This window comes from Crocodylus siamensis, chromosome 4 (assembly GCF_052110815.1).
Source record: "Crocodylus siamensis isolate JL-2025a chromosome 4, ASM5211081v1, whole genome shotgun sequence".
NCBI classification, from domain to species: Eukaryota; Metazoa; Chordata; order Crocodylia; family Crocodylidae; genus Crocodylus; species Crocodylus siamensis.
The window spans coordinates 200103970-200129607 of record NC_143398.1 but is presented as its reverse complement, the minus strand read 5'-3'; the positions used below and the strand labels follow the sequence as shown (position 1 = coordinate 200129607).

Here is a 25638-nt window from a genome sequence, read left to right as displayed (position 1 = left end):
CTAATGTCCCTACTTGACAGAGGAGGTCTGCCTGCTAAAAAAACAATTCTTCATCCAGGCTCGAGCAAGTTCAAAATGGATTTTTGGATAAAGCAGTTGTCATTGTTATACATCTTAAAAAGAAGATAACAGATGCAATTTATTCTGCTGTCTAGTGTGATATCTGTAATTAAATTATCATATTATACAAGCAAAACATTGCCTTGAATACTTTCAGATGAGTCTTTTTATAGGTGCCAATCAGAAAGTCACAGTACTGGTACAGAATAGGTCAGCTAACATAATTTCTGCTATTAAACAAGTGCTAAGGAAAGAAGCCTGATTCTTTTGTATTGTTTTACATTTTGTATGGTGCCCAGAAACTATGAAAATAGAAAGCTGCAGGCTTTTTTCCCCCTCCATTACTTTTAGGTACATTGACAGCTTTCTATCAATAAGTAACTCTTAAAATAGTTTACAAATGAGAGGGAAATTAAGTACTTTTAAATGGAAAAATTATTCACATTGATGCCTAAACAATGTGGGAGAACACCTTAAAGGATCTTCAGTTATTTTCTCCTCTTTGTTTTCTTTAACAGGTTCTTATAGCTGCCTTCGCAGCTTCCGGGTATGCCTCCACTTACTTCAGAGCAGGAAGCAAGCCATTTAATCCAGTGCTTGGTGAGACTTATGAATGTATTAGAGAAGATAAAGGATTTCGATTTTTTTCAGAGCAGGTAATATCTATTTCTAAGTAACTGCTAAAGAAAGTTTAGAAATAGATTTTGATTTCTTTAGAAAAGTGACCTAATTTTTTAGTGAAAGTTTGCTACTGTGAAACTTATTGAATGCCAGTACATGTGTAAATATGTATGTGTAATATATATACGTGTATGTGTATAGCAAAAGGGATTCGTATAAACTATCTCCTTTAAAGTGTCAGAATATCATGTTGAGGTTCTTTGTTTAGTTGTTTCTTCTAAAAATATACAGTATTGAACAGTTTTTACTAGAAGTGCGCTGATCCATTGATCTGATATTGGATCAGCACTGGTATAAAGAAAATTGTATCTGAAATTGGCCAGTAAATGCTCCATGCATAAGCACAGCTGCAGCCACAGCACATAGGTGCCGAGGAGTACATCCTGGCAGCTTGGAGAGCTATGTCCAGCTGGTAAATCTGTTGTGGAGGAAGGGGACGGTGGAGGGAAGGTTATTGGGGGGCAGATCGAGGTCCCTGTGGTAAGGGAGGGATTGAGGCTGGGGCTGGGGCTGGGGCAGGCACTGCCCAGCCAGAGTGGGACAGGATGTGGGATGGAGCCACAGCTTGTCTGGGTGGCATGGGGGGGTCTGCTCCTGCAGCTGTGCGCAACCCTGGAGGGTATGGGGAGCATGTGCCCCCAGATCTGCATGGGGCTGGTGTGCAGCGGGCTGCTGCTGTGGGCTGGGGCCGAATCAGGGTCTGGGCCAGGGTGCACTCAGGATGAGGTGGGCAGCAGCATTGGGAGAGGAGGCTGGGGGGGCTGTGGTGAATTTTGGAGTGGCTGCAGCCCTTCCTGTAGCCCCCCTCTCAGTACTGGCCCAGCCCCCGCTGGGAAAAGCCTCGCACTGCCCTGGCCGCAGCCCACAGTGGTAGCCTGCCCCGCCCTGGCCCCACACAGAACCAGGGTCATACCCCCATACCTTCCCAGGGTGCATGCAGCAGCGGGAGCTGCCCCCCTCTCCCCATACTACCTGGATGAGCCAGCTTTGTCCCATGCCCTGCCTCACCCTGGTTGGGCAGTGTCTGCCCCAGCCCCAGCCCTACTCCCTCCTTCACCACAGGGGACTCAGTCTGCCCCCCTCTTCCCTCCCTCCTCCCTTTCCACCACAACAGACTTAGCAGCTGGATGCTGCTCTGCAGGCTGCCGCACTGCATATTGGAAATCGGATCAGTATTGGCCAATAAGCCTCTTTAAAAATCAGCTGTCAGTATCAACCCAAAACATCTCTATCAGTGAACCTCTAGTTTTTACTTATACATAACTAGTAGTTGTGTTGATTCTAAAGCTTTTTTGTGTATGTGTTAAACCACTCTTCACCTCCATTTTTTTTTTCAGGTTAGCCACCATCCACCCATTTCTGCCTGTCACTGTGAATCAAAGAATTTTGTATTTTGGCAAGGTAAATATTGTAATTCAAAGGACAAAGATCCAATTTTATATAAATAAAGATTATCATCTAAAAATGTTAGTGCGTTTTCCATCTGGGACTTGAGATGTGTTGTTTTTTTTTAATGTTAAGTTGGTGCTGACGGTTGTATTGAAGTGTTTCACTTTGTGTTGAAATGAGCTGATGCATTATTATAATTGCCAGTGTTATTTGTGTAAAAAACTTTAAGACCTGTGTTAACTTTTCTGTATTAGCTTCTCTGACTGGTTGGAGGACTGATTTTCATCTGGTATAACCCTTTTCTCCAGATCAGGCCAGTGTTCTGTTCAAAACAGGTCTAGCATAGATGTGTCTGGTACACCATAAATCATTGCAAATAAAGATTGGGTTTTTTTGTAATTTTCTAAAATTTTCACTCTCATTTAGATATCAGATGGAAAAATAAGTTTTGGGGAAAGTCGATGGAAATTCTTCCAGTTGGAGCACTGAATGTGACTCTCCCAAAGTGAGCTACTGTCTCGTTTCCTTTGTTTGTGTACAGTGCTTTCTATTCTTTGACTTCATTTTTAATGTTGGGTTATACTGCTTCCTTCGGAATGGTTTGTAAATAAGTGTACAGACCTCAGAAACATAGTAACAGGCAAGATATTAACTCCCTGCTCTAATCTCCCATGGTATAAGAGTTAAAATCATGCTGAAGTAGGACTGGAAGGGACCTCTGGAAGCTGTCTAACTTGGGGTGGTACACAAGGACAATACAGGCCTTAATTTGTGGCACACCTGCCAAAAAGGGTGGCCCTCAGTGATTTGGTCCATCCCTTCTGCTTAAGTCAGGATCATCCATGATTAAATCATCGCAGCCAAGTGTTTGTCTAACCTGATTTTAAAAATTACCAAGGATGGAGATTTCACAACCTCTCTGGGGAACCAGTTCTAATACTTAACCGCCCTCATAGTGGAAAGTTCTTCCTAATATCTATCCTTTTACCATAGTTTAGACCATTGCACCTTGTTCTGCCCCTTGTAGGCAGGGGTGGATCCAGAGTGAGTGCTGTGGCACAGCTGTATATCCCCCTTTTGGACTGCACTACACCATAGGAGCCTCCAAGGACTTTTTAAAGTCCTGAAAGCAGGTGAAAATCCTCTCCCTTCCCCTTCCTGCCCAAAGGCATCCCCTCTCACCAGCCCTCTGCACCCTCCATTTCCTTCCTCCACTGCCTTTTTCTGCTCTCCCGAGGGTGGGGAAGCACCAGAGCTGTTCCTGCCTTCTTTGAGCTGGGGATGGGGACAATAGTAGTAGGGATGGACAGAGTTGCCAGGAAGGGTGTCAGGAAGTACTCTCCCACCACCCTGTTTCTGTTGTCCCCTTCCCAGCTGAGCCAGCCCCTGGCAGCCCTACTGTCTCTGGAGCTTCCTCTCCCAAAACAATGGAGAAAACAGCAGTGGGAGTCAGGGGAAGTGAGGGAAGAGGAGGGGAGTGTGCCTCTGAGCTGGAAGGAGAAGAGAGGAAGGATTTTCATGTGCTTTAGGGACTTTTAGAAGTCCCCAGAGGCTTCCTCTGAGCAATCTGCTTGCACTTTTGGGAGAGAAGGAAGCTGGAAGCAGGGGATGCAGCCACCCCTGCAGTGTGGGTTGCTGCTTCTGCACCCTCTCTAGGAAATCCTGTATCCACCCTTGCCTCTGGACAAACAGAATAATTTATCACCATCATCTTCATAAGTATCATTGGGGTATTTGAAAACTGCTATCAAATCACCCCTCAGTCTTCTCTTCTCCCAACTAAATGGTCCCAGCCTTTCCTTAAAAATCATGCTTCTCAAACCTCTATTCATGTTTGCTGTTCTTTGTTGGGCTTATTCTAATTTGTCCTTCATAAAGTGCAGTGTAACAGGGCAAAGTACTTTAGGTGAGGTCTCACCAGAGCTAAATAGAGCAGAAGAAAAGCGTCTGTTGACTTGCAAGTGGTTCTCCTCTTAATGCTGTTGGGAGCAATATGCCACTAATCTATTGTTGTCCACTTTCCTTTTCCATTTCTGATTCATTTTTCTTATTTGCTCCCATTGCATCTGAGAGCAATATATTGTAACTATAGCCCCAATACAGTATAATGTTTTAGTAAATCCTATTGAAGTAATTGATTAGGGACATAGTGGCCAACATTTTGAGAATTCACACAGTGAAGGACATTCATGGATCACTGGACCACTGCATTGGGGGTGAATGTCACCCATATGAACTGATTCAGGATTAGCATTAGGAAATAATAGTCATAATTAGAATGGAAGCTGTAATTACAGTAAGCAACTTACTGTTTCAAACATTTTTGAGGAATATTTTTTATATGATGATATGGCTGAATTTCACTTTGTCAGTAATGTTGCACTTAATTTTAATTTTCATTTACTTCATAACTTTATCCTCAGGTATGGAGATCACTATGCATGGAACAAAGTCACAACCTGCATACATAACATTCTTAGTGGAAGGAGATGGATAGAACATTATGGAGAAATAACTATCAGAAACACAAAAAGCAGTATTTGTATTTGTAAACTCACATTTGTCAAGGTAACTTTCTGTGATACAACAGTAAAATGTTTGTCTGTCTGTTTTTCCATCCACCTACCTATCCCTCTTTTTTTTATTTTAAATGTTATGAATGGCCATATTCTGCTTATTAAATAACATGAATATCAGGAACATCTGTGGACTTCATTGTAGTTAATCCAGTATCAAACTAGTCTAACCAGGATTAGAATTTCTCTGATTATGTTATCTCATAAAACAGTGGTGCTTTGTTTTATTATATGCAAATGTTTTGATGATGGGCATATATGAAATAGAAATCTAGATTGATTTTTTAAAGCTGAATTTTCTCCTAAAATAGTGGAAATAAAGGATATATTTTCAGTGGTATGAAGACATGCAAGTGCAAAAGGCCCATTTCAGAGTTATCAGTTACTCATTAATGCTTGTTTTGCATATTGGACAGTTGGCCCAGAAATAAAGGTGTAACGAACAGAAATGTTTGAGAAGAGGATCAAGAAAAGCAAATGCAGGGTATTATGGATGGAAGTACTCCACCTTCCATGTGTAGTTTACTGTACTTGGCACAAGAGTTCCTCCATATTATCAACTGGAATTAATCAGAAACTCAGGCATCTAGGAAGAGAAAAAACACTTGAAGCTCATCCTTCAATTTTCATGGGGTGTTTGGATGCCAAAAAGATGCAGGAAGCCACCTGGCAAAGAGGCTATCTGGTGCTTATATGTGTAGACAGTTTAATGAAGATTTGATGCAAAATCTGGAATCTCTTCAGTAATAAAAAAGACATATTTGCAATATGTATGCATTTTAATTTTATACCTGCATTTTTTCTGTATAGAAAATAATGTAAATTAAATATTTTTCATTGTAATCCACCAGCTAAAAAGATTGAGAGCGCTTTTTGTTTTCCTTAGTTTTAGAAATCAAGCATGTAGAATTTTAGTGTCACAGAAAACCTTTTTCTTTCCTGTGTTCCAGTGGAACTAGGGCGTATTTGAATTAAATGTTAATATAAGTGCCAGTAATCATGACTTGTGCTCTACAAGGACCTACCAAGCAAAATCCCTGCCCTTCAAATTTATACTTCAAACTTTATAGACCTCTACCAGGTCTCTAGACAATTCTTTTACAGGTTTGTTGATAATTTTGGAAAGAAAAGTTCAAATATGATGCATCCTCATTCATATTTTGGCATTGAAGGAAAAAAAACTTTAATTTTTTTTCTCTTGGAGATGTACTCTCTGAATATCCACATACAATAATATTTAGAATAACTGTATTTTAAAATAATGTAATACAATATGATAAGGAAATCAATCAGTAATCCTTTGCTTTGTTACATTTCAGTTAAATTATTGGAATTCAAATGCAAATGAAGTCCAAGGAGTTATCATGGACCAAGAAGGAAAGGTTGTGCATCGCCTCTTTGGAAAGTGGCACGAAGGACTGTATTGTGGAGTTGGACCTTCAGCAAAGTGTATATGGAGGCCAGGTAAGAAGATTCTGATAAACTGCTAACTCAGTTGGGTAGTTTTTGTCATGATTTGCCTCTATCTATAGAGGTGATTGCATAATAACTCAAAAATAAATTTTTAGTTTTGTACATTGTGTGGTATGTGTGGGTGTGGTGGGGTGTATGGTGTTTTGTGTGTGTGTATGGGAGTATGTGGCTCTGTGTGTGTTAGAATGTGGGTGTGGGGGGGTTGTGTATATGTGGGGGGTTATAGATGTAAGAAGGGGGTGGTGTGGGGATCCCCCTACCCCCCATGATGCAGCAGCACTCGGGGCGCTTGGGGCACAGCCACCTGGTGGGGCATGGCTCTGGCCAGCACTGCACATCAGAACAAAGGGTACAACCTCCCCTAGGCCGTCTATTGCTCGTGGTCCCTTCTGGAGACCATTGCCTTCCCTGCTGGGACTGTGCTGCAGGAGGGGAAGCCCCAGCCCTGATAGGGAAGGCACCTGGGTCCAGCACATGTGGCTTCTGTTCCTGCGCCTAGTGAGTGCAGGAGCTGCATGTGAGTGGCAGGGAGCACTGGCAATACAGACAGTTTGGGGAAGGCTTCACCCCTTGCCCCAGCATGCAGTGCTGGCCGGAACCATGCTTTACCGGGCAGCTGCACCCTGAGCGCCCCACCTACTGCTGCTGCCACATGGAGGGAGTGTGGGTGGTGTCCCCACACCCCCACCCTCCCTCACACCCACATGTTGCCCACCCCAGCTCCGTGTTGCTGCTGCCCCCCAAGCGCGGGCTCTGTGCTGCTGCCAGCCCCACACTCCAGGCTCCCTGCCAGCTGCATCCCAGGCCCTACTGCTTTCCTATCTGCTGCCTGGAGCCTGCAGGAGACTGGGGAAGTGGAGCAGGTACCTGGGGGCTGCAACAGCTCTGCCTAGAAGCTGCATGCTGGCTGGGCAGGGCCCTTCAGCCCACGAGGGTGGGAGCAAGGCAGTAGGGTATGTTTAGGGGATAGGTGTACACATGGTGGCTCTCTTCCACCCTCATGGGCAGAAGGGCTGGGTGGGGCACAATTTATGGAGCAACCCTGCAGGCTGAATGAAATTGCTTGGCAGGCCGGATCCAGCCAGTGAGCCATATTTTGCCTGCCCCTGCTTTAATGTAATCATTCTATAAATGATGCTTTTCTGGAAAGAGGCAAAAGTGCTTATCTTGAATGAAAACATCTCGGAGATTTCAGAAAAGCAAAGAAAGATTTAAAAAGACTTGGATCTGTCATGTAAGTAAAGCTTGTATAATCTTATCAACATTAATATTAAGTAAAATATGTTCCTCATAGGAAATAACATTAGATGCATGTTAATTTTACTTAAAAGTATTAGAATACATAAATATTTTACTGGATTTGTAGCTTTGTAAAATTCATGAGGCCCTGTGTGTATGTTTATAACAATAGTAAAACAAGCATATTTCTTTCTTACATGTGTTCATACAGGCTCCATGCCAACAAACTATGAACATTATTATGGCTTTACAAGGTTTGCTACTGAGCTCAATGAGTTAGATCCTGTATTAAAAGATCTTCTTCCAGCGACAGATGCACGATTTAGGCCGGATCAAAGGCAAGAAAGCTCATTTAAATATTTAGTATATCTGACTACTAAAGGGAAGAGTTTGAAACCAGTATTGAATTTTGTCCAGATCTGCACTATACGGTGTGTTGTGTCTCAGGGGCCCCCTCTACGTATTACATTTATGTGATGATTAATGTGTTAATGTGCTACATGTGCAACAAATATAAAGTGATATACAATGGCAAACTAGCCATAAAAATCTTCTACATTATGTTTTTTGTATAGCACCTTCAATTAAACCCTTGGCAGGGTAGGGGCAGACAATCAGCTGATTGTCCACTCTGGCCATGGGACTACAGCAGAATCTTCACTTGGGATCTCAGTACAGTCTGGGGCTGCCACCTGTTCAGCTGAACGTTGGTCACAGCCACAGACTACCAGGGTCACTTTGAGACTCTGGTGTGGTCTTGTGGTTGGAGCCGACAAGTAGTTGATTATTGGCTCCAGGCCTGGATCTGTGGACACTTGGTTTTCAGTTTTCCAGTGCAGGGGGAGCTCAGGATTACAATCCTGAGCTCCTTCTGCATTGGCAACTTGGATATGATCCCTGATCCCAAAATCTTACCTCCTGCTATTCATGTGTGGAATGGCAGAAGGCACGATTGTTGGGACTGGTGATCAGATCTCATGGCATCTTTAAATGAATGTGTGCCAGGAGCCAGATCATTGGTAGATTCTTCTATTAAAGAACATATAATGCTACAGTGGAAATGCTTCCTGAGTTCAGAAAAAAGGGAGAAGACAGATATGCTAGTGTCATTAAAAATGTTTATGGCAGATGTAGAATTGCTTTGGATGAGCTAAGACACATTGTGGAGTGTCTTTTCCTGCTCCAGTGCAAGGAAACAGTGTCCACCCACAGGTACCTGCTGTTAGACGTGGTTTTTTTTTTCCTGACTACCAATAAAAAAAACTTTGGAACAGCTTAGGTGCTTACCTCCTAAAGCCAAAATGGAGCTTAGGCACAAGTTAGGTACTGTGGTGAACATAAGCATTTCACCTGAATCACTTCTGAGAACACTCCTAGTCCAAGGAGTTGTCATGGACTAAGCCAGTGGTGTCCAGCCTTTTCACCCCATGGGCTGGATGATCGGGTGGTAGACTCGATCCAGCACAGTGCTGTGGGGGCCCAGTCTGGCCACAGGTGAGGATGCACAGCCCAACCTTGATCCGGCCATCCAGAAGAGTGAGGAATGGCTCAGCCCTAATCTGGATGTGTGGGGAAGGGGCAGTGCAAGATCCAGGCATGAGGAATGGGGGGGTAGGGAGCAGCCCAACTCTGATCCTGATGCATGGGGGAGGTGGGAAGAGGCCAGAGTGGCCTCAGTCTGGATAGGTAGGTGGGGAGGGGGAGGAGCAGCCTGGAATCAATCCAGATATGGGGAAGGGTATGGGAGTAGAGTGGCCCAGCCCTGATCTGGACATATGGGGAGGGGGCAGGGGAAGGGAGCAGCCCAAGTCAATCCAGATGAGCAGGGTGTGGGCCTGGCCCTGATCTTATTGTGCAGCAGTGGCTTGGAAGGGGCTGGATCCATCTCCAAGGAGCTTCCACTGCAATCCTGCTGCCAAATTTCCCAACCCATAGAGATTCCTGCAGACTGGATGGCATGGTTCCACAGCTGGATTTGGATTTGGCCCTGAGAAACGGAGGTTGAGCACCCCTGGACTAAGATATTGTGTAGATACGCTGGTAACTTTGCAGTCCAGCATAGAGGCACCAAATGCTTTCTGTGGCGAATAAATAATTCAGTGCCACTTTGAATTGCTGTCTGGAACTCAGACATGTAGACTTTGCCTATGTTCCATTTAGATGCTTAAGGTGGCACTTTGAATTCTGCTCATTTCAGAAAAGTATAAATTAAAAACTTTCGTATTTTGGACCAGGGCTTAAACCAGGTGCCTAGAGCTGAAAAAAGGAAATGTTTTTACATAATGTACTATTATAGAAGCGAACAACATATAACTGCTAACAAATCTATTATTGTCTGGATAGATTTTTGGAAGAAGGAAATGTAGAAGCAGCATCAGCTGATAAGCAGAGAATAGAGGAACTGCAGAGAAGTAGAAGGCGGTACATGGAAGAAAACAACATTGAATACAAACCAAAATTTTTTAAGTGAGTAAATTCATTTGAGTAATAAGTAATATTGCTGTAAGTCCATCAACATATGAGGAAAACAAAGAGGACATTTGCATGTTAAGACAGAAGGGCCTAGCATAATACAGTGAAGAAGTGAAAATAGGGATGCCGTTTCATATAGAGAAAAATCTTTGGGTATACTTTCCATGTCTGATACATTTTAACATATTGTAAAGAAATTTGCCTACTTATCAAATGACTGGCTTGATGAGAGTGACTGGCTTGTCAGTTGAATTCCCCTTAATTGTCCATAAGTCACGAAAGACATGGGCCAGAGCCATACAAGTTTCTATATAGATAATCTTCCTGGTTTGTTTAACTATAAAATGGCAAAAAAATGGCAGCAGAAAAAAGAGATTGTAAAACAGATTGAACAGAAAACGTTTAAGATATTTTTAAATTGTAATTTTTGTGGGGGTGCAATTTTTAATTTGATTATTTCCCTCAAATCTGGGAAGGCCAAAATTAAGAGCCTTTATGTTAGCTTATGCAAACCCTGTGATGAAACCACCTGGTGCAATTTCATTATAGAAGAGAAGCAAAATGCAAAAATGAAATAAACAGCATAAATGATGAAAACCTCTGAGCCTGAAGCCAGACCTGCTTGACTGGATCTTGTTTCAGTCAGCAAGGCTTCACGTGGGTGCAGGGGTCCACTTGCATGACTCATATGACAGGATTGGACCTTTAGGATGTTTTAACAATCTTTCACTTTTAAGACAGGCAAAAGATTGTTTTTCTTTGTTCTTTTAAAATATGAAATCATTTTTATTAAGACCTTTTGCATATTCTTTTATTTTTGTCTGTTTTCTTGTTGTTGTTTTTTTTTACCTTTTGCAGAAAAGTTAACGATGCCAATCAAAGAGAAGCCTGGGTTTCTAATGACACCTATTGGGAACTACGAAAGGATCCTGGCTTTAGTAAAATAGAAACCCCAGTACTCTGGTAAACCTAGAATGTAGATCTGGTAAACATATCACTCTCTGAAGAAAAAAATAACTATGCACAATATGTTTCTTATAGCTAAGTGTGGTTTGTGGGTCTACACAAAACCTACCATTTGCTTTTTATATTCATCTTTATAAAGGACTTTCAAAAGTGCATTAGATCAGGCCCCTGACCACTTTTGGATCCTTTTAATTTTGCAGCAGCCATTAAAAAAACACACAAAAAAACAAGCAAACAAAAAAAAAAACAAAAAAAACTTTTAATGTTCATACACTGAAAATGAAGAACACAAGAAGCAGATAAATTATCCATAGTCATTCTGAAGTAATAGTACAACACAAAACTGCAACCGGTGCTTTAAAAAGAAGTTAAGAGTAATGGGGGATAGGATGGGGCAGTGTGGGGAGGGGGTTGAAAAAGAAAGGAATTAAGGGAAGAAAAAGCAAAAATCCATTTTGTTGTAACTTATTTTGGTAAAACTCTCGAGTCACAACAGTCTCTCATTTCTGACTTCAGGTTAGTCCTTTGATGTGATGTGCTTAGGCTGGCCTGGTCAAAAAGACATAATGCTTTTCTGGAAGCTGTTCCCATTCATATGCCATTGTCCATGCCTTAAAAAAAACATGAAGATGTACAATAAGTCATTTAAATTTGTATTGTTAGGCTTGTGTGAAGGGCAGATTTTTAAAGTGTTAGGATTTTATTCATATTATAGATGTTGGAGAATATGTCTTGTTTTAAAAAACAAACACCTAAATGGAATACAGGGGAAAGTAATCTACTGTACATGCTTTAGCTTTGGGAAACTGGTTGTATAATCAGTCTGAAAATAAAAAAAGGAACTAGCTAATTTTGGGAAATTTTGGTAAATGTGTCTGTGTTGCTAGTCCAGAAATTCATATTCTAAATAGCTAATGCTAAAATATATGCATCTCATGCACCACTGATTTGACATAGGTTTGCTCTTTGTCTCATTTCCCCATAACTGTTTATACAATTAGAATTCCCTGAAGCTCTGCAACAGTGTTAAAAGCACAGAGAGGTTCCATAGGAGAGTCTCTGGCTTCACTCCAGAGACTGAATAGTACTGTAACCTGTCGCTGTCTGTCACTCATACTGCCTCTTTTACTGCACTGTTTGCCTGTGCAAATGATCCCCCTGCCTTCTTAGTTGAATTTGTTAGTGGGGCCGGGCTGAAGCAACCATATTTGCTGCCCAGTAGCTTGTTCTTAGGTTGTCAAAATAGCTTTTATGCAAGATTATATTTTACAATTTTTCATAAAGTGATTCTATATTTTTGATTAAGGAACAAGTCTCTACAATGTTGCTATGCCACAGTTAATGTGTATGGGAGGAGGATGGGCACTTTCTGTCTGAAAAGACTGAAATTCTAAACTGTAGGGCAAGTCTTACTTAAAAAAAAGGGTTTATTAGATAAAAAAATTGCATTCCATATGGTAGGACCTAGTCTTCAATAAACACTTGTAACGGGTTAGGATTCTATGCATGTGTATGCATATCTATATATCTTTCTCCCTGAAAACTGTACATGTATGTGCAGCATACATAGTAGACCTATTGAATTTAATTTTTAAGAGAAAAATAATATAAAATCCAATTTTGAAGCTTAAAATATAATCCTACAGTTGATCCTACAAAGAGAACTGCTGTAGTGGTTAACATTGGAACTCTGTGTGAGCCCTAGGGCATATCCATGGTTCTCCTGCATTTCTGCTGATCAGATTACTGGGATTACTTTATATACCAGGGGTCGGCAGTGTTTCCCAGCAGGGGGCTGGAATGACCCAGCTCTGAGACAGGCATACCCTGGGACCCAGGTACCTCCATCTCTGTGCCACCTGGCTGTGGAGTGGCATGGTGCAGGGAGAGCTCCCCCTCCGCCAAAGCTCCAGGCATATGACTGGTAGAACGCTGGCAAAGTCCCTGCTGTGAAGTGCCATGGAAGCCATGCCTCTGCCGGCCATAGCAAAGGTTCTGCAGAGCAGGTCTGGCCCATTATTTTCTGAGAGAAGCAACAGGGCAGCTGTGCACCTGGTGCCGCGTGAGTTTTTAAAGTAGTTCTGAAAGATCAAATTCTTTTTCTCTCCATGCCACCATGTAACTTCTCTGTAATGTCATTGAGCTAACTTTATCCAATTCACTTTAGTAGCAGTATACTATAAATAAATGAGGAACATAGTGTTCAAAATGGCAATGAATTATTCTTTGTCAGTTTCCCTCTATAGGGTAATATTCACTTGCCTATTTTGTGCCCCTAATCTCTGTTTGCACCTCCTGATAGTAAGGACTGAGTGTGCATGACTGGTATCTTGATTAACAGAAACACAAGTGGTGAGTTCTTGGTCTCTTTGAAAATTAGATTTTACTTTTAGGGCATAACTTCAGGCATCAGCTTTTCATGCATGTCAATTTTTGTGATGTATGGCAAAATGTAGTGCTCCCTAAAGATTAGCAGATGACAGATTTGAGAGCTCCAGCTGAAACTTTTATTTTTTGAAAGTAATTTTAAATGGCACACTTTTATTAACATACACTTGTAACAAGTTTTCTCCCAGCGGTTGTTCCTTAGCGAGAACTTCTCAGTGATTTAATTAAAATTTTGCCTGAAAAAGGGCCACAGGATCACTCCACAAAATAACTGTGCCCCATTATCTAGTCAAGGCCCCAGTTCTTCAAACACAGACAAGTGACTTTACTTGTGGGAGCCATCCTGTTGACTTTAAAGATGATTACTCACTTGAGTATACATATCTATGTGCAAGTCCATAGTCCTTTAGGGTGAAAAGATGTGGGCAGAGGGGTCCCCCAATGCTCGTTTCTTGGACCTGTGCTATTGAATGTCTTCATCAGCAACTTGGATGAGGGTGTGGAGAACATTCTGTCCAAAATCATGGATGACATGAAATTATGGGGTAAAGTAAACACACTAGTGGGAAGGGATCAAATCCAGGTGGACCTGGATGGTTGGAAAAATGGGCAGAAAAGACTAGGGTGCAGTTCAACAAAGACAAGTGCAAAGTGCTGCATCTAGGGTGAAGGAATCGCCAACACACCTATAGGCGTCCCAGCAGCACCTTCTCACACATATAGACCTTCTCAGCAGCACAGCGGCAGAAAGGGATCTAGGAGTCATAGTTGACTTCAAGATGAGTATGACCCATCAATGTGACAAGTTGATCAGTAAAGCTGTCATGCAGAGTGCATCATGAACAGGTCCAGGGAGGTGGATACTTCTCCTCTGTGGCATTTGTCAGGCCGCAGTTGGAGTACTGTATCCAGTTCTGGGCTCTGCACTTCAAGAGATCTGGATAACCTTGAGAGGGTGCAGAGGAGTGCCACTTATGGTTAGGGGCCTGCAGGTAAGGCCCTGTGAGGAGAGACTGAGGTACCTGGATCTCTTCAGCCTTTGCAAGAGAAGGCTGAGAGGGGATCTTGTGTCTTTTTACAAATTGCTCTGTTTACCAGGCACCCCTTAGAATAATGTGGAACAATGGCCACAAACTGACAGACAGCAGATTTAAGTTGGACATCAGGAAGAACTTCTTTATGGTAAGGGTTGCCAGAATCCGGAATGGGCTTCCAAGAGAGGTGGTGCTCTCCTCTACCTTGGGGGTCATTAAGAGGAGACTGGACAAGCACCTGACTGGAGTAATATGACCCCAGTGCTCTTTCCTGCCCACGGCAGGGGTCAGACTCAATGATCTATTGAGGTCCCTTCCGACCCTAACAGCTATGATACTATGAAAAAAGTCCGTAGGGTGAAATTCTGACTCTATTTAAGTCAATGGTAAAATTCTCATCAACTTAACTGGAGCCAGAATTTAATTGTATAGTCTTTATTTTTCCTAAATCTATCTTATTCTAAGATATATCTTAAGTAATTAGTAGAAATAATACAAATTTGTTTACACAAATTGACAGTTTGAAGAATAAGCTATACTTACATGTCCCACATTGCTAACAATAAAGGTGCTGCACTGGTGATAGCAGAAGGGGGATGTTTTTGAGTAAAGGCTTGGTATGGCCTCTGGCAGACATTGCATTTATTGCATGGTAAATTGTAACATGCCACATGTTCAAGCAATTTCTTATGTGATAAAGATGGCAAACCAGCCTCAAAGCTGTTACTCATTTTTGTGGCTCATTTGTATTGCTCTTTAGTTTGAATGTGTGGTATGTTGTTTATAGAGTGAGAGGGTCGTCCAGCATCCCAGGGCACACTGCACTGCCCCCTCGCCCTGCACCCCCTGCTAGGTGAACTAGGGCTGTCCTTGTGGCCATGACTGCCATGCTGGGCTCCTGACAAATTCCAGAGCAGACAGAAAATAAAATTATGCTGACAAACACAGCACTGACAAACATAGCCTGCAGCCACCTGCAGGAGGATAGGACATGGTTTCTGCCTGCAGGCAAATGGCTGTGCTCACAATGCTGGCTGCCATGTGAAAATCCTGACTGGTCTGTTACTGTCACCCCAGTTCTAGGCAAGAAGAATGTCCGCTGCTTCTTGTACAGAACAAGGACGACACAAGGCTATGCAAAGGCTGGGGACATTCCCCCGTGGCTGGACCCATCCCAGGTATCTATGGAAGGGGTCAAGCTATGAGGAATGCTCCCTCTTCCTCTTCCTGCCAGGTCCCACTGATCATCCTGGTTCAACAAGGGACAGTGGGGAAAAAGCAGCGAGACTTGAACTGTCCCAGTTACACCTCAGACAGATCAAGCCATGGGGGGATGCCCACCATGTCACACAGCTCTGGGCTATCCTGGTTTCATACAAAGGGTGTAGGGGAGCAGCAGTGGAGTTCATCCGTTCAGTTCCAGAGCCACAGTGTAAGCAGGTGAGCTCAAAGACCTCACTACTTATGTGCCCAGTCAAAACTGGGGCCTGTTACAGCACTGTCCTCACTAGCCTTGGATCTATCCTTGACAGCAGTTCTTCAGCATCGAGGATAGATCCAAGGTTGATGAGGATGGCCCAAACAAAAAAATATTTTGCAAACAAACCTGAATTAGAAAACTTAGAAATGTACTGTTCCCAATCAAGCTACACTACCAGTATTTCTGAATGGCCTCATAAGAAAACCAACTCCATTCATTTATCTCTCTTAATTACTTATCACGCTATTGAACTAGTGCAGAAAAATGTTAAAATATTTCTGGTTCTCTGTTATGAAATTGTAAGTGTCAAGCTGTGTAGTATGTGAAATAGTTACCTTAAACATTTTATAATTAGTGAAAATAATGATCAGGGAAACAGGTGCTGTTATTTACTAAATCTACCCAAAATTGTGAGTATTTGTTTAGTGTCAAAATAATTTCACCTCCTACTTTGCCAAGCCTACTTACCTGGTTTTTTTCCCTCTCTACTCTGTATCAGACAGGAGATGAAATTCTGTTTCATGGAGGGGATTAGGATATACCCACCATCTGCCGTGGGAAATAGAAAACATAGATCTTCTGCTGGTGAGAGCTATGAAGGCTCATCAGTTTTTCATGGCTTGGTACTAACTTCTCTATGTGGGGTGTGTGAGTGAGGAAAGGATGTACAATGGATTTAAATCTTTTTGTGCCTGGGTGTCTGTTGCTTCTCTTTTCTCCTGAGCGGGAACTTTGGACCCAGTGACAACCTTCACTTGACCACCATGATGAATGTGATATGAGAGAGATTCATTTTTGTCCCTCAAGCAAGGATGCTTTTTGAGATTGCTTGATTTTGATCATTTTTAGGAGCCAACAACAATGCCAAGTCCTCCAGAATCAGCAGATAAAGCAGAGGAGAGGAAATATTTAAGACAGGAATGTTTATATACCTGAGAATACCGGGCTCTGCAGAAGTTAATTCTGTCTTAAAATGTTCATAGTCCAAAAATAATCGTTGTATCTGCGGAAGGGCCGTATTAAACTATATTAATGGCTAGGTAGAACAAAAGCAGAGAGAGACCTATAACATCTACTCCACTTCCAATGAGCTCTTTATGGTTTTCCCTCACCATGACTGTGTTTCCATGGCCAGTCTTGCTTCCCCTGGCTGCTTCATTATTTTGTGGATTGAAAGTCATGAAACTTTTATAATCTTATTCTAGGTGGGCATTTTATCTAAATTATTTAGACCAGTCTAGCTCCTTTTATTAAAAAGAATCTAAATTTTAAGAGATTTTGTTACTTGGTACATTTAGTGTGAAGATACTCTAAAAAGTTATAAATTATCTTCATGCTATTTATTATGTTCTGTTGAACTTGTGCAATATATTCACTTTAGTGTGGAAAAGGCAACGTGCATAATATTTTAAACTAGATATTCTATTTCATGATTCAAGTTTGACTGAAAAGCAGGTAGGTACAGTATCCTATTAAAGGTTTTAGTAATTTTTGACTAAGATACCTTCACTGAGCCAACCTCAAAATAGGATGTATGCCTCCTTAATGAAAGTTGTACAATTGAATGTTTGATAATTAAAATAAGTAGTTCAGTCAAATAAATAATCAAGTGAAGGAAGTTTGATTTTGTTTTTGTATAAATATTAAGGAACTACCTACAAGAATAAACATTTCCCCTACTCTTTAAATCAGAGAGTGTAAAGCAATATGTGATGCACATTACCCTCATTTATATTTTCCTTATGCAGTTCACTAAGTCCCAGACTGTTTTATACAACCTGCTTAAAAGGGATTCTTTGATATGAAATCTAGTGAGGTTCAAAAAAGAGAGTTAAAGGTAGTTTGTAGGTGATTTGTTTGTCTATTTGTCAGTTTTTGTGGTTTTATAACAACATCTCTGATTTTTAAAATGTTTGGTCTCCATTTGCAGTCTGTGACAGACCCCTTCAAAAAAAGGAGACATTAACAGATTTTTTCATTAATGTTTTGTTACATTAGAAGAGAATTTTATTGCATTTGTGGTTCAACCAATTTCAGCATGTGATTAAGTGAACAACATTCCTTTATTTTCCTACAGAGTTGGAGGAGTAGGAAAAATATGCCTACAATTAGTTATGTGGGTATGAGTGGATCTGGCTAAGTACAGACATGTGGGAAGTTGAATTGGGTTCAGAATGGCCACCTGATTTAAACTTACCTCATTCCAGTGCTGATGTGACACCTATAGGCTCAGTCTCATTGGCTGGCAATCAGTCTAAACCTATAACTGAACAGTCTAAAAGTTGCAGAATCTGATTTAAGATAAATCTAGATCTATGTAGCAGCATACAAATTTGATTTAGGTCAAACTAGTGCATGGAACTTCTATCTACTTCCTCTGTGCAGCCCAAGTGCTGGGAAAACCCAGAGACTGGCGCCAGCTCCGGGGCTGCTCTTTTCATTCCCCCTTCCCCCACACTGGTCTAATTTTTGCCCCCCAGCCCCTTGCTCCCCCCCCACCCCCCCAGCCAGTGCTTTTGACCCCCATCTCACAAGTCGCTCCAGATGCAGCCACTTTTATCAGTGTTCACCGCTGCTGGAGCTGAGCAAGTAAGTCCCAGTGGTGGGGAAAGGGGCAGGAGGGATGGGGGTATAGGTTCGTTGGGGTGGGACCCCACCCCACTTGTGGGCTGCACCTGCCCCCCCACCTTTCACAGGTTGTGCATGCCTGCCCCCCCACCCTACCCACAGGTCGCACCTGCCCCCTGCATCCCACCTGTCAGTCAAGCCTGCTCCCCCTACCTCTCATGGGTTGTATCTGCCCCCTACCCTACTCATGGGTCATGCTGCCCATGCCCACCCCCACCCCACCTGTGGGTCATGCTTGCCCCCCTACCCCACCCATGGGTTGCACCTCCTCCCAGCCCCTGATGGACCCCTGATCCCCTCCAGCCTGCTTGACTTCCAGCCCCCCCAGCTAGCACCCTCCATTCTGACTTACATGATATCAGGCAGCCATTTAACTTCCCCTTAATGCCTCTGAATTTCTGCACTTAGCCTTTGTCTCTTTTATAACAAAAGTAAAGATAGACAGGATGTGCCAGTTGCATATTTGCTGCGTTGGAAAGGAGTGTTGTTTTTCCTAAATAATGAAACTGGGAAAGTCATAATGTACAACGTGGACTATATGTATTATGCCTTTTCAGGGAATGTATTAGTTTATTGAAAAGTAGTGTAAAAGTGCCTATTTATAATTCTGATTTTGCTTCTTCTGAATCTCTCTCCCCTCTTCCCCCCCCACTAATAAAAAAAAAAAAAAAGGACAGGAATTCTTGGGATATTTCTTAGTTTGGCTGACTCTCTCTCTTAGCAACTTTTTTTAGACTTGATCCTATAAACAGGATATTTTAACAAGGGCATTCCTCCTTGGTTCAGCCATTTAAAGGAAAGTTGAGAGTATTATTTAGGAAATATATCAGGAAAGAGGAAGCCTGCTATTAAATCCCACCTAGTTTAATACATTAAAGAAAAGCTCTGCTTAAATTAATACACTAATTTACTTATGTTCACTCCTTAATAAGTATTTCTGAACTATTTTTTTTTTCTCCACACATGGATTCCTCAGTAAGGACTGCTTACTTGTGAGGTTGAATTGAATTAAAAAAAAAAACAATCTTTAGACTCTCAGAACATAATAAATGGACCTACATTTTGCAACTAGTGTTTTAAGCCTTTCTAATTCTCAGTGCCCATAGTTCAAAACTAGGCACTTTGAATTTTAAGTAAGACTTTTCTAAGACTTCACATTTAGGCTGAAACAAAACATCAGTAACCTTCTCTGGATCTGTTATGCTGCTACTTTTTGACATAATTTACAGCTATGTACAGAAGTGGAAAATACAGCTCTTAAATCTGATGTTCCAAATCTTGTCCTTCAGAGTAATGCTTAGTGTTAACTGATCTTGCTGCTCTTTTACTGCCACTGCAACTTTTCAGAGGAAGATGTCCTTACTTAGCACTTACAAAGCCATGATAAAATTAATTATACTGCTGTAGTGATCTAATTTATCGCTTTGCTAAATCTATATTAGAAATTTGTCCTGGTAGGTATTTTTTGTTATTCTTGTCATAGTGTGGCAAGAAGTGTGTCTTTTTAGTGTCTTTCTGCTTTTCTTTGCATAAAATATTTATTTGCAGTAACATATATTATTCATATATGTTGGCAGTAGTGAATTCTATATTCTCCCACTTGTCACTAGGTCACTAAGAATAAGGAACAACTTCACACTGCTTTTTTGTGATACAGCATCACATGCCAAAACTTGTATGCAAAATGTATTCAGCCCCAGCATACTGAATATATGTGCTTTGCTCAATCTTTTGGGCATGCAGTTATAAACCAGATTATATAATATTCTTAATTAGGGTGTATATTGTAGCTCCTCAATCTGCTTTGCATTTAGTCAGATTGATAATCAGTCTGCATTGCCTCACTGGACTATTATGTTTGCTAACACCTTACAGAGTTGCAAAGAAAAATAATTCCATATAAAATCTTTAGCAGATTAGAAAGTGAAAGTGTAAATAAAAGGAAGACTGCTTATTGCTCATGTCACTGTGCTCATTGTCTGACCAAAAATCTCACAAATATTTTTTCTTTGTAGATCAAGATGTAAACTCACTGCTGCATGTAAATGTTGTATTGATTTTTCTCATCAATTTCTTTGTAATGAAAGAATCCTTCCACTGTGATTATACTGTTGTCCCACTTAGAAACTTAAAGTTAAAATCCGTTCATAACTTTTTTCTTTAAATATCAAAAATTAAAAACAGATAATATAGTTGCTCCCTTGGAACCTTACATATAGGAGGTTAGTGTTGCTTTTTTCATAGCATGCATATAATTAGTGTTCTAGCTAGAAATCAGAAACTGTAGTTACAAAGTGTCTGTGCCTTCGCACACTAGACAGGAACTATGCTGTTGACATGAAAGCAATAGAGAAACTGCTACCTGAGGGTGGAGGGAGGAAAGCAAAGAGCATTTTTATGTACCGTTGCCTAGGTTCCTGGTGTTGCAGATGGAAAATACTCAGAGCACCGTAATATTGAAACACCTACACATTGCTCTTCCTTTTATGTTTAGGAGTCATTATGGGCTTCCAAAAGGAGCAAGAGAAGAAATGAGTGAGAGGGGAACTACTAAGAATGTGAATGAACAGTGCTGTATCAGTGGTGCATATTCCAAACATTTCAGTAGAAAATGCATTTTAGTTGCAAATCTTAGCTTTTGTTTCAAAATCTACAAAACTATACAAAATAGTGCAGTGTTTATCTTTGTAATCCTGATTCTGGCTGCAGTTCTGTGAGTACTCATTGATTTGCTTAAGTATTTGTAGGTTTGGGGCCTTCTGAGATAAATATTTACTCTTAATTAATGTGTTCCCTGGTTCTTTACATTTCCTTTCTCTTCAAATACTGAGCATAATTATGTGCATAAATATATTCCAGTCACTATAAAAAGTTGTGGAATAATATAAGTAGTCTTAGAAAAATGGCATTTCTTTTTAAAAGTTCGGGAGTTAACAGTCAATATCTATTTATAAAGGTGTAGGTTCCTTGTCCCTCCCTCCCCCATTTTATCTACTTTGGCTTGATCCTGCAGATGTATGCTTGCTTAATTTATACATTATAAATAGCTTCATTGAAGTCAAGTAGAAAAATGCAAATGTTAATTACTGTTCCAAAGGTAAAGACTCAACAATGACATTCATAACAAGCCAACATAATGTACTAGATAACCATCAGGCTGTGTTTTTAAAGCTTCATGAACTAAAATGCTTTTGGAACACCTGCATGTGTTTTCATGAGCCTCCTGATGTAATTTATACTTTAAACATGCATCACATTTGGGGCCTGAAGTGCTCATTCAGGACTAAATATGCAAACATAACACACATGCCATTGAAGTCAAAGGGACTACTCACAGGTGTGAAGTTAGTAGGTTTTACTGTTTGCAGGTCAGTCCTGTATACCAACCTCCCTTTGCTCCTTTGACCATGTTGCATTTCAAAATATAATTCTAGGCCCTGTGGTATGTTGGGAAATAGTTAGCTTCCCTGCCAGTAAATTTCAGCTACAAATGAATTTGGGAGAGTGGTTGAAAGTGAAATGTCTATTTGGATCTATCAATTCAGATGGCATTCTTGCAAACCTGACCATAAAACCATCCACAGTCTCTATCTGCTCTCTGTAACTTTTCCCCAGGGCAGCTCCACCCTGGAGAAGTTTAACATATGAAGGCAAAACTAGGAGATTCTATTTAGCATTGTTAACCTGAGGCAGCTTATTCCAAGGCCCATCGAGAGGCATACTCCTGCCCTCAGCCAGGAGGGTCATATTAAATGAAAGAAAGTGCCTCCCCTCTCTCCTCTTAGGCTCAAGTACATATAGAATTGCTTTTGCTGTATATAAAGCTCTCTGGCTAACTTTTTAGATGGGACCTGTTTGTCAGCCAGGGACAAGCTGTAAAGGACTTGTGTGAGTGCCCCATGTTACACTACATTTACTCTAAGGCTTGTCCTAGTGCAGTTAGTTCTCTCTGACTACACTGGAGTAGTTATCCTGAATCCAGAAAAGCACTTAGGATCTCCACATCTAGTGCATTAAATAACAGAAGTAGTGGCAGTTCAATATATTATCTGGACTGGGAATGGAAACCTGCTGTTGGCTGGAGGAGGGAGGGAATACTTTAAGCAAGGGAAATTTAATCTGAAGTGTAGGTTTTATATCACTAAGGTATTTAATGTACACAATGCCCTTATCATCATCCCAAGTGAAAGGGAAAGTCTTACAACTTTTGTTAGGAAATTGAAGTGAATATGGTTATTCTGTAGTTTACATCATGTGCTAAAGTGTAACAAAAGGTCCATCAATTTCCTTCAGGCTGAGCCTGATTGAACTGCATATTATGTTAGAAATCACAATGTAAGTAAGTTCTAATTTTTTGAGGAAACATGATGCTCTTTTACCTGTTGCAATGTAATTGGATAATGCATGTACAAATGATGTGTTTAGCCTGCCAATGAATGTTGCTAATGCCTTACCAAAAAAAAAGCATATTTTTTTGTATTTTTTTTTCCCTCAGAGGCAAGTTGAAACAATGCTAGATTTGGGAAACTGTTTACTGAAAAGCATTTTCTAATAGATCTCTGAAGAAGTGCAATTGTATAATTCTTATTGTTCAGTGCATACAGTACATTGTCTCCATCACTCTGTACACTGCTGCTATTAGTGCTTGTTCTAATAAATCTCAATGTACACTGTTTAAACTACTGTAACTTCTGTGGTTTGATTTATTTGTAGAAGAACCATTTCAGAATATGATTCATAAAGCAACTATGTACATGCTTGCTGGAATTTATTGATGAACTCTGTCCTGCATCTCAAAGCATGCGCCGTACAGATTCTTACCTGCCAAATTAAAAAAATGAAAGCGATTTAGAGAATAGCATGGTTCTGGCAGTCATAACGCTAAAGCAGCCTTTTTCCACAAGCACCCTCCTTAATAACCCCCTGCACCCAACTAACATTTTCCACTGCAGGATTCTCTTTATAAAGGAGCGTTCCCCTGGCATGCCATTCTGGTGCTGCTCCTTTAAAGCTGACCTAGCAACTTGGGGTTTTTCAGTTGGCGCGTCTGGCTATATCTTTTTGTTACATCTGATGGATGTTTATCATAGTTTTGTATTCCATATGGTTAGGGGGATCTCATGGTTTGTTTTTGAAATTTGTAAACGTGTCTAAATTTTTATGGGAAAATATAGGTATATGGCAGTTTAAGGTGTTCTCTGTGATAACTAAAGATAGTTTAATGAAAACACATTCACGATCACTTGGCATATTCTTGCAGAAGGAGCAAGATGAACAGCACGAAGTAAATCCATTACATTTGGCTTTGGAATTTGTCAGGCTCTAAAATGTTCTGTTTGCAGAAAACAAGAAGAATTAGTTTCAGAGGATGTAAGGCATTTGGTTGTTTCTTGGCCTTATAAAAAGTAAAATGTTAAAACAGGCTGGAGTACTGCCTGGTTGGAAACACCAGAGAATGAGGACAAAATCCTTTTTCTCTATGCCTTTCAATACTACTTTTATGCTGCAGAGTACACATCTATACTCATCTAAGTAGGTGCCTTAGGCTTAGTTGTGTGCTTGGAGCATGCTCTCAGTTAAGTCCGTTACTTCAGTGGAGCATCTCAGTGTTCATGATAGCTTAGTTGAGATCTCAGAATCTGGCCCAAAATGTCTTTCAACAACATTTTTCTCTACTTGGTGATTGTAACTCAGCAAAAATGCTGGGCACAAGCTAAGTGTAAAAAGTCACCTGTCACGTTGACTTGATTGATTGAAAAAATAACCTTTGGGCTTAATGTGATACAGGATCATTAAAACTTCCTTGCTATGCTGTTGTAGAATTACCTGACTCAGCCTCAGGACTGTTACTTAAGCATGAAACTTATTTTATTTTTAATGTGTAATCTATCCAAGAGATGGATGGAACCTCCTTTAAGCCACAAACATATATGCCCTCTGGTGCAGTGAAGTGAGACAGTGTGGGAAGAGACAAGATGTCATTCCAACTCAGCTAATGTAGCTGCCCACAGAAAAGCTGTTAGGATTGTAGGTACAAAATCAGAAGTATGCTATAGTGTGCAAGGAATTTTTGGCTGCCTGTAAGTCACCTAACACATCTAGACAAGGATTTACCCTTTGAATCTCTGTTAGCTTATTTGAGGCTTGATTTTAATTTTCTGAACTTTAAAAGCAGCCATAACTGCCTGAGACCAGTTCCTGGTCTCTTATCATTTATCAAAAATTTTAGCAGTCTGTCTGGTTATAAAATGTGTTGGGCTAAATCTGAGTTACTTGTAATATACACTATTATAACAAAGGATGCGTTTAGCAAATGACAATTTCAATGGTAATCAGAAATTATTTGGGCTTTAAAATATCTAAGAATGTTTAATACTACTGTTTGCCAAAACTTTCAGAATACTCAGTGTTACATTACAGGATGTGAACAAGTGGAATAGTCTGCTACTATCTTTGGGGGCCGTGTTAGTAATTTTTTAATTAATGTGTTACCTCATGTAATTTATTATGTAACCAACCTGTTGTAATTCCTCAATCCTATTTTGATAAAATCAACTCATTGATAGAAACCTACTAAACAGTTGATTTTTATCAGGAGAGGATATAAGGGCTCAATTTTCATTAACAAAGATGCAACTATCAATTGAAAAGGGTGGTTTTCATCTTCCTAATTTTGGACAATAGCACAATGCTGCCTAATTAAGGCAGGTTATCTACTGGATGATTAATATTACTGGTAACTCCCCTGTATAGGTAGAAGGTGAACAGACACTCATGTTTCTCCTTCCTTGAACAACTATTTTAGGCACAGTGCAATGTCATGGTTCAGTGGTAGTGTCCATGCCTGTCACTTGGGAAACTAGGGTTTGATTCCCAGACATGTATATAACTGCAGCCATTGAGGCACCAAATGTCCAGACTCTGTTTGGCCTTTGGATACTGTCTCAATGGTAAAAAGTGGGGATAGAAGGTCTGGACAGCCTCCACTCCTCCATGTTCCTGCCTAGGCATGCATGTTGAAGGCTCTGGTGACCTCTCATGCATACTTCCATGTCAGCAATTGCCTAATCTCTACAAGTTTTGCAGCCCAATGAGCTCAGAAAAAGTTGGCAAGCATATTGTAGTTTCATTCTTCATTACATTGAAAAGCGTTCTTTATGTAGAAAGAAAAGGTAGTATACATGTAGAATACCTCCTACTGGGAAGTTGTATTAAATATTTATCTGATACCTGATGAATTTGACCTTCTGAA

General features: G+C 40.7%; 1 protein-coding gene across 5 annotated transcripts in view; it reads left to right on the top strand.

Moving 5' to 3' along the window:
• Positions 1 to 23068, top strand: part of OSBPL6 (oxysterol binding protein like 6) — a 227190-nt gene extending 204122 nt beyond the window's left edge. For all 5 annotated transcript variants that reach the window (XM_090045367.1, XM_090045369.1, XM_090045371.1 and 2 more), the window contains 8 exons: positions 579 to 716; positions 2079 to 2142; positions 2557 to 2635; positions 4554 to 4698; positions 6026 to 6170; positions 7630 to 7756; positions 9762 to 9884; positions 10749 to 23068. In XM_090045367.1, the coding sequence (XP_089901493.1) occupies positions 579 to 716; positions 2079 to 2142; positions 2557 to 2635; positions 4554 to 4698; positions 6026 to 6170; positions 7630 to 7756; positions 9762 to 9884; positions 10749 to 10857 (930 nt within the window). In that variant the 3' untranslated portion in view covers positions 10858 to 23068. The remainder of the gene's footprint in view (positions 1 to 578; positions 717 to 2078; positions 2143 to 2556; positions 2636 to 4553; positions 4699 to 6025; positions 6171 to 7629; positions 7757 to 9761; positions 9885 to 10748) is intronic.
• Positions 23069 to 25638: the final 2570 nt, after the last annotated feature.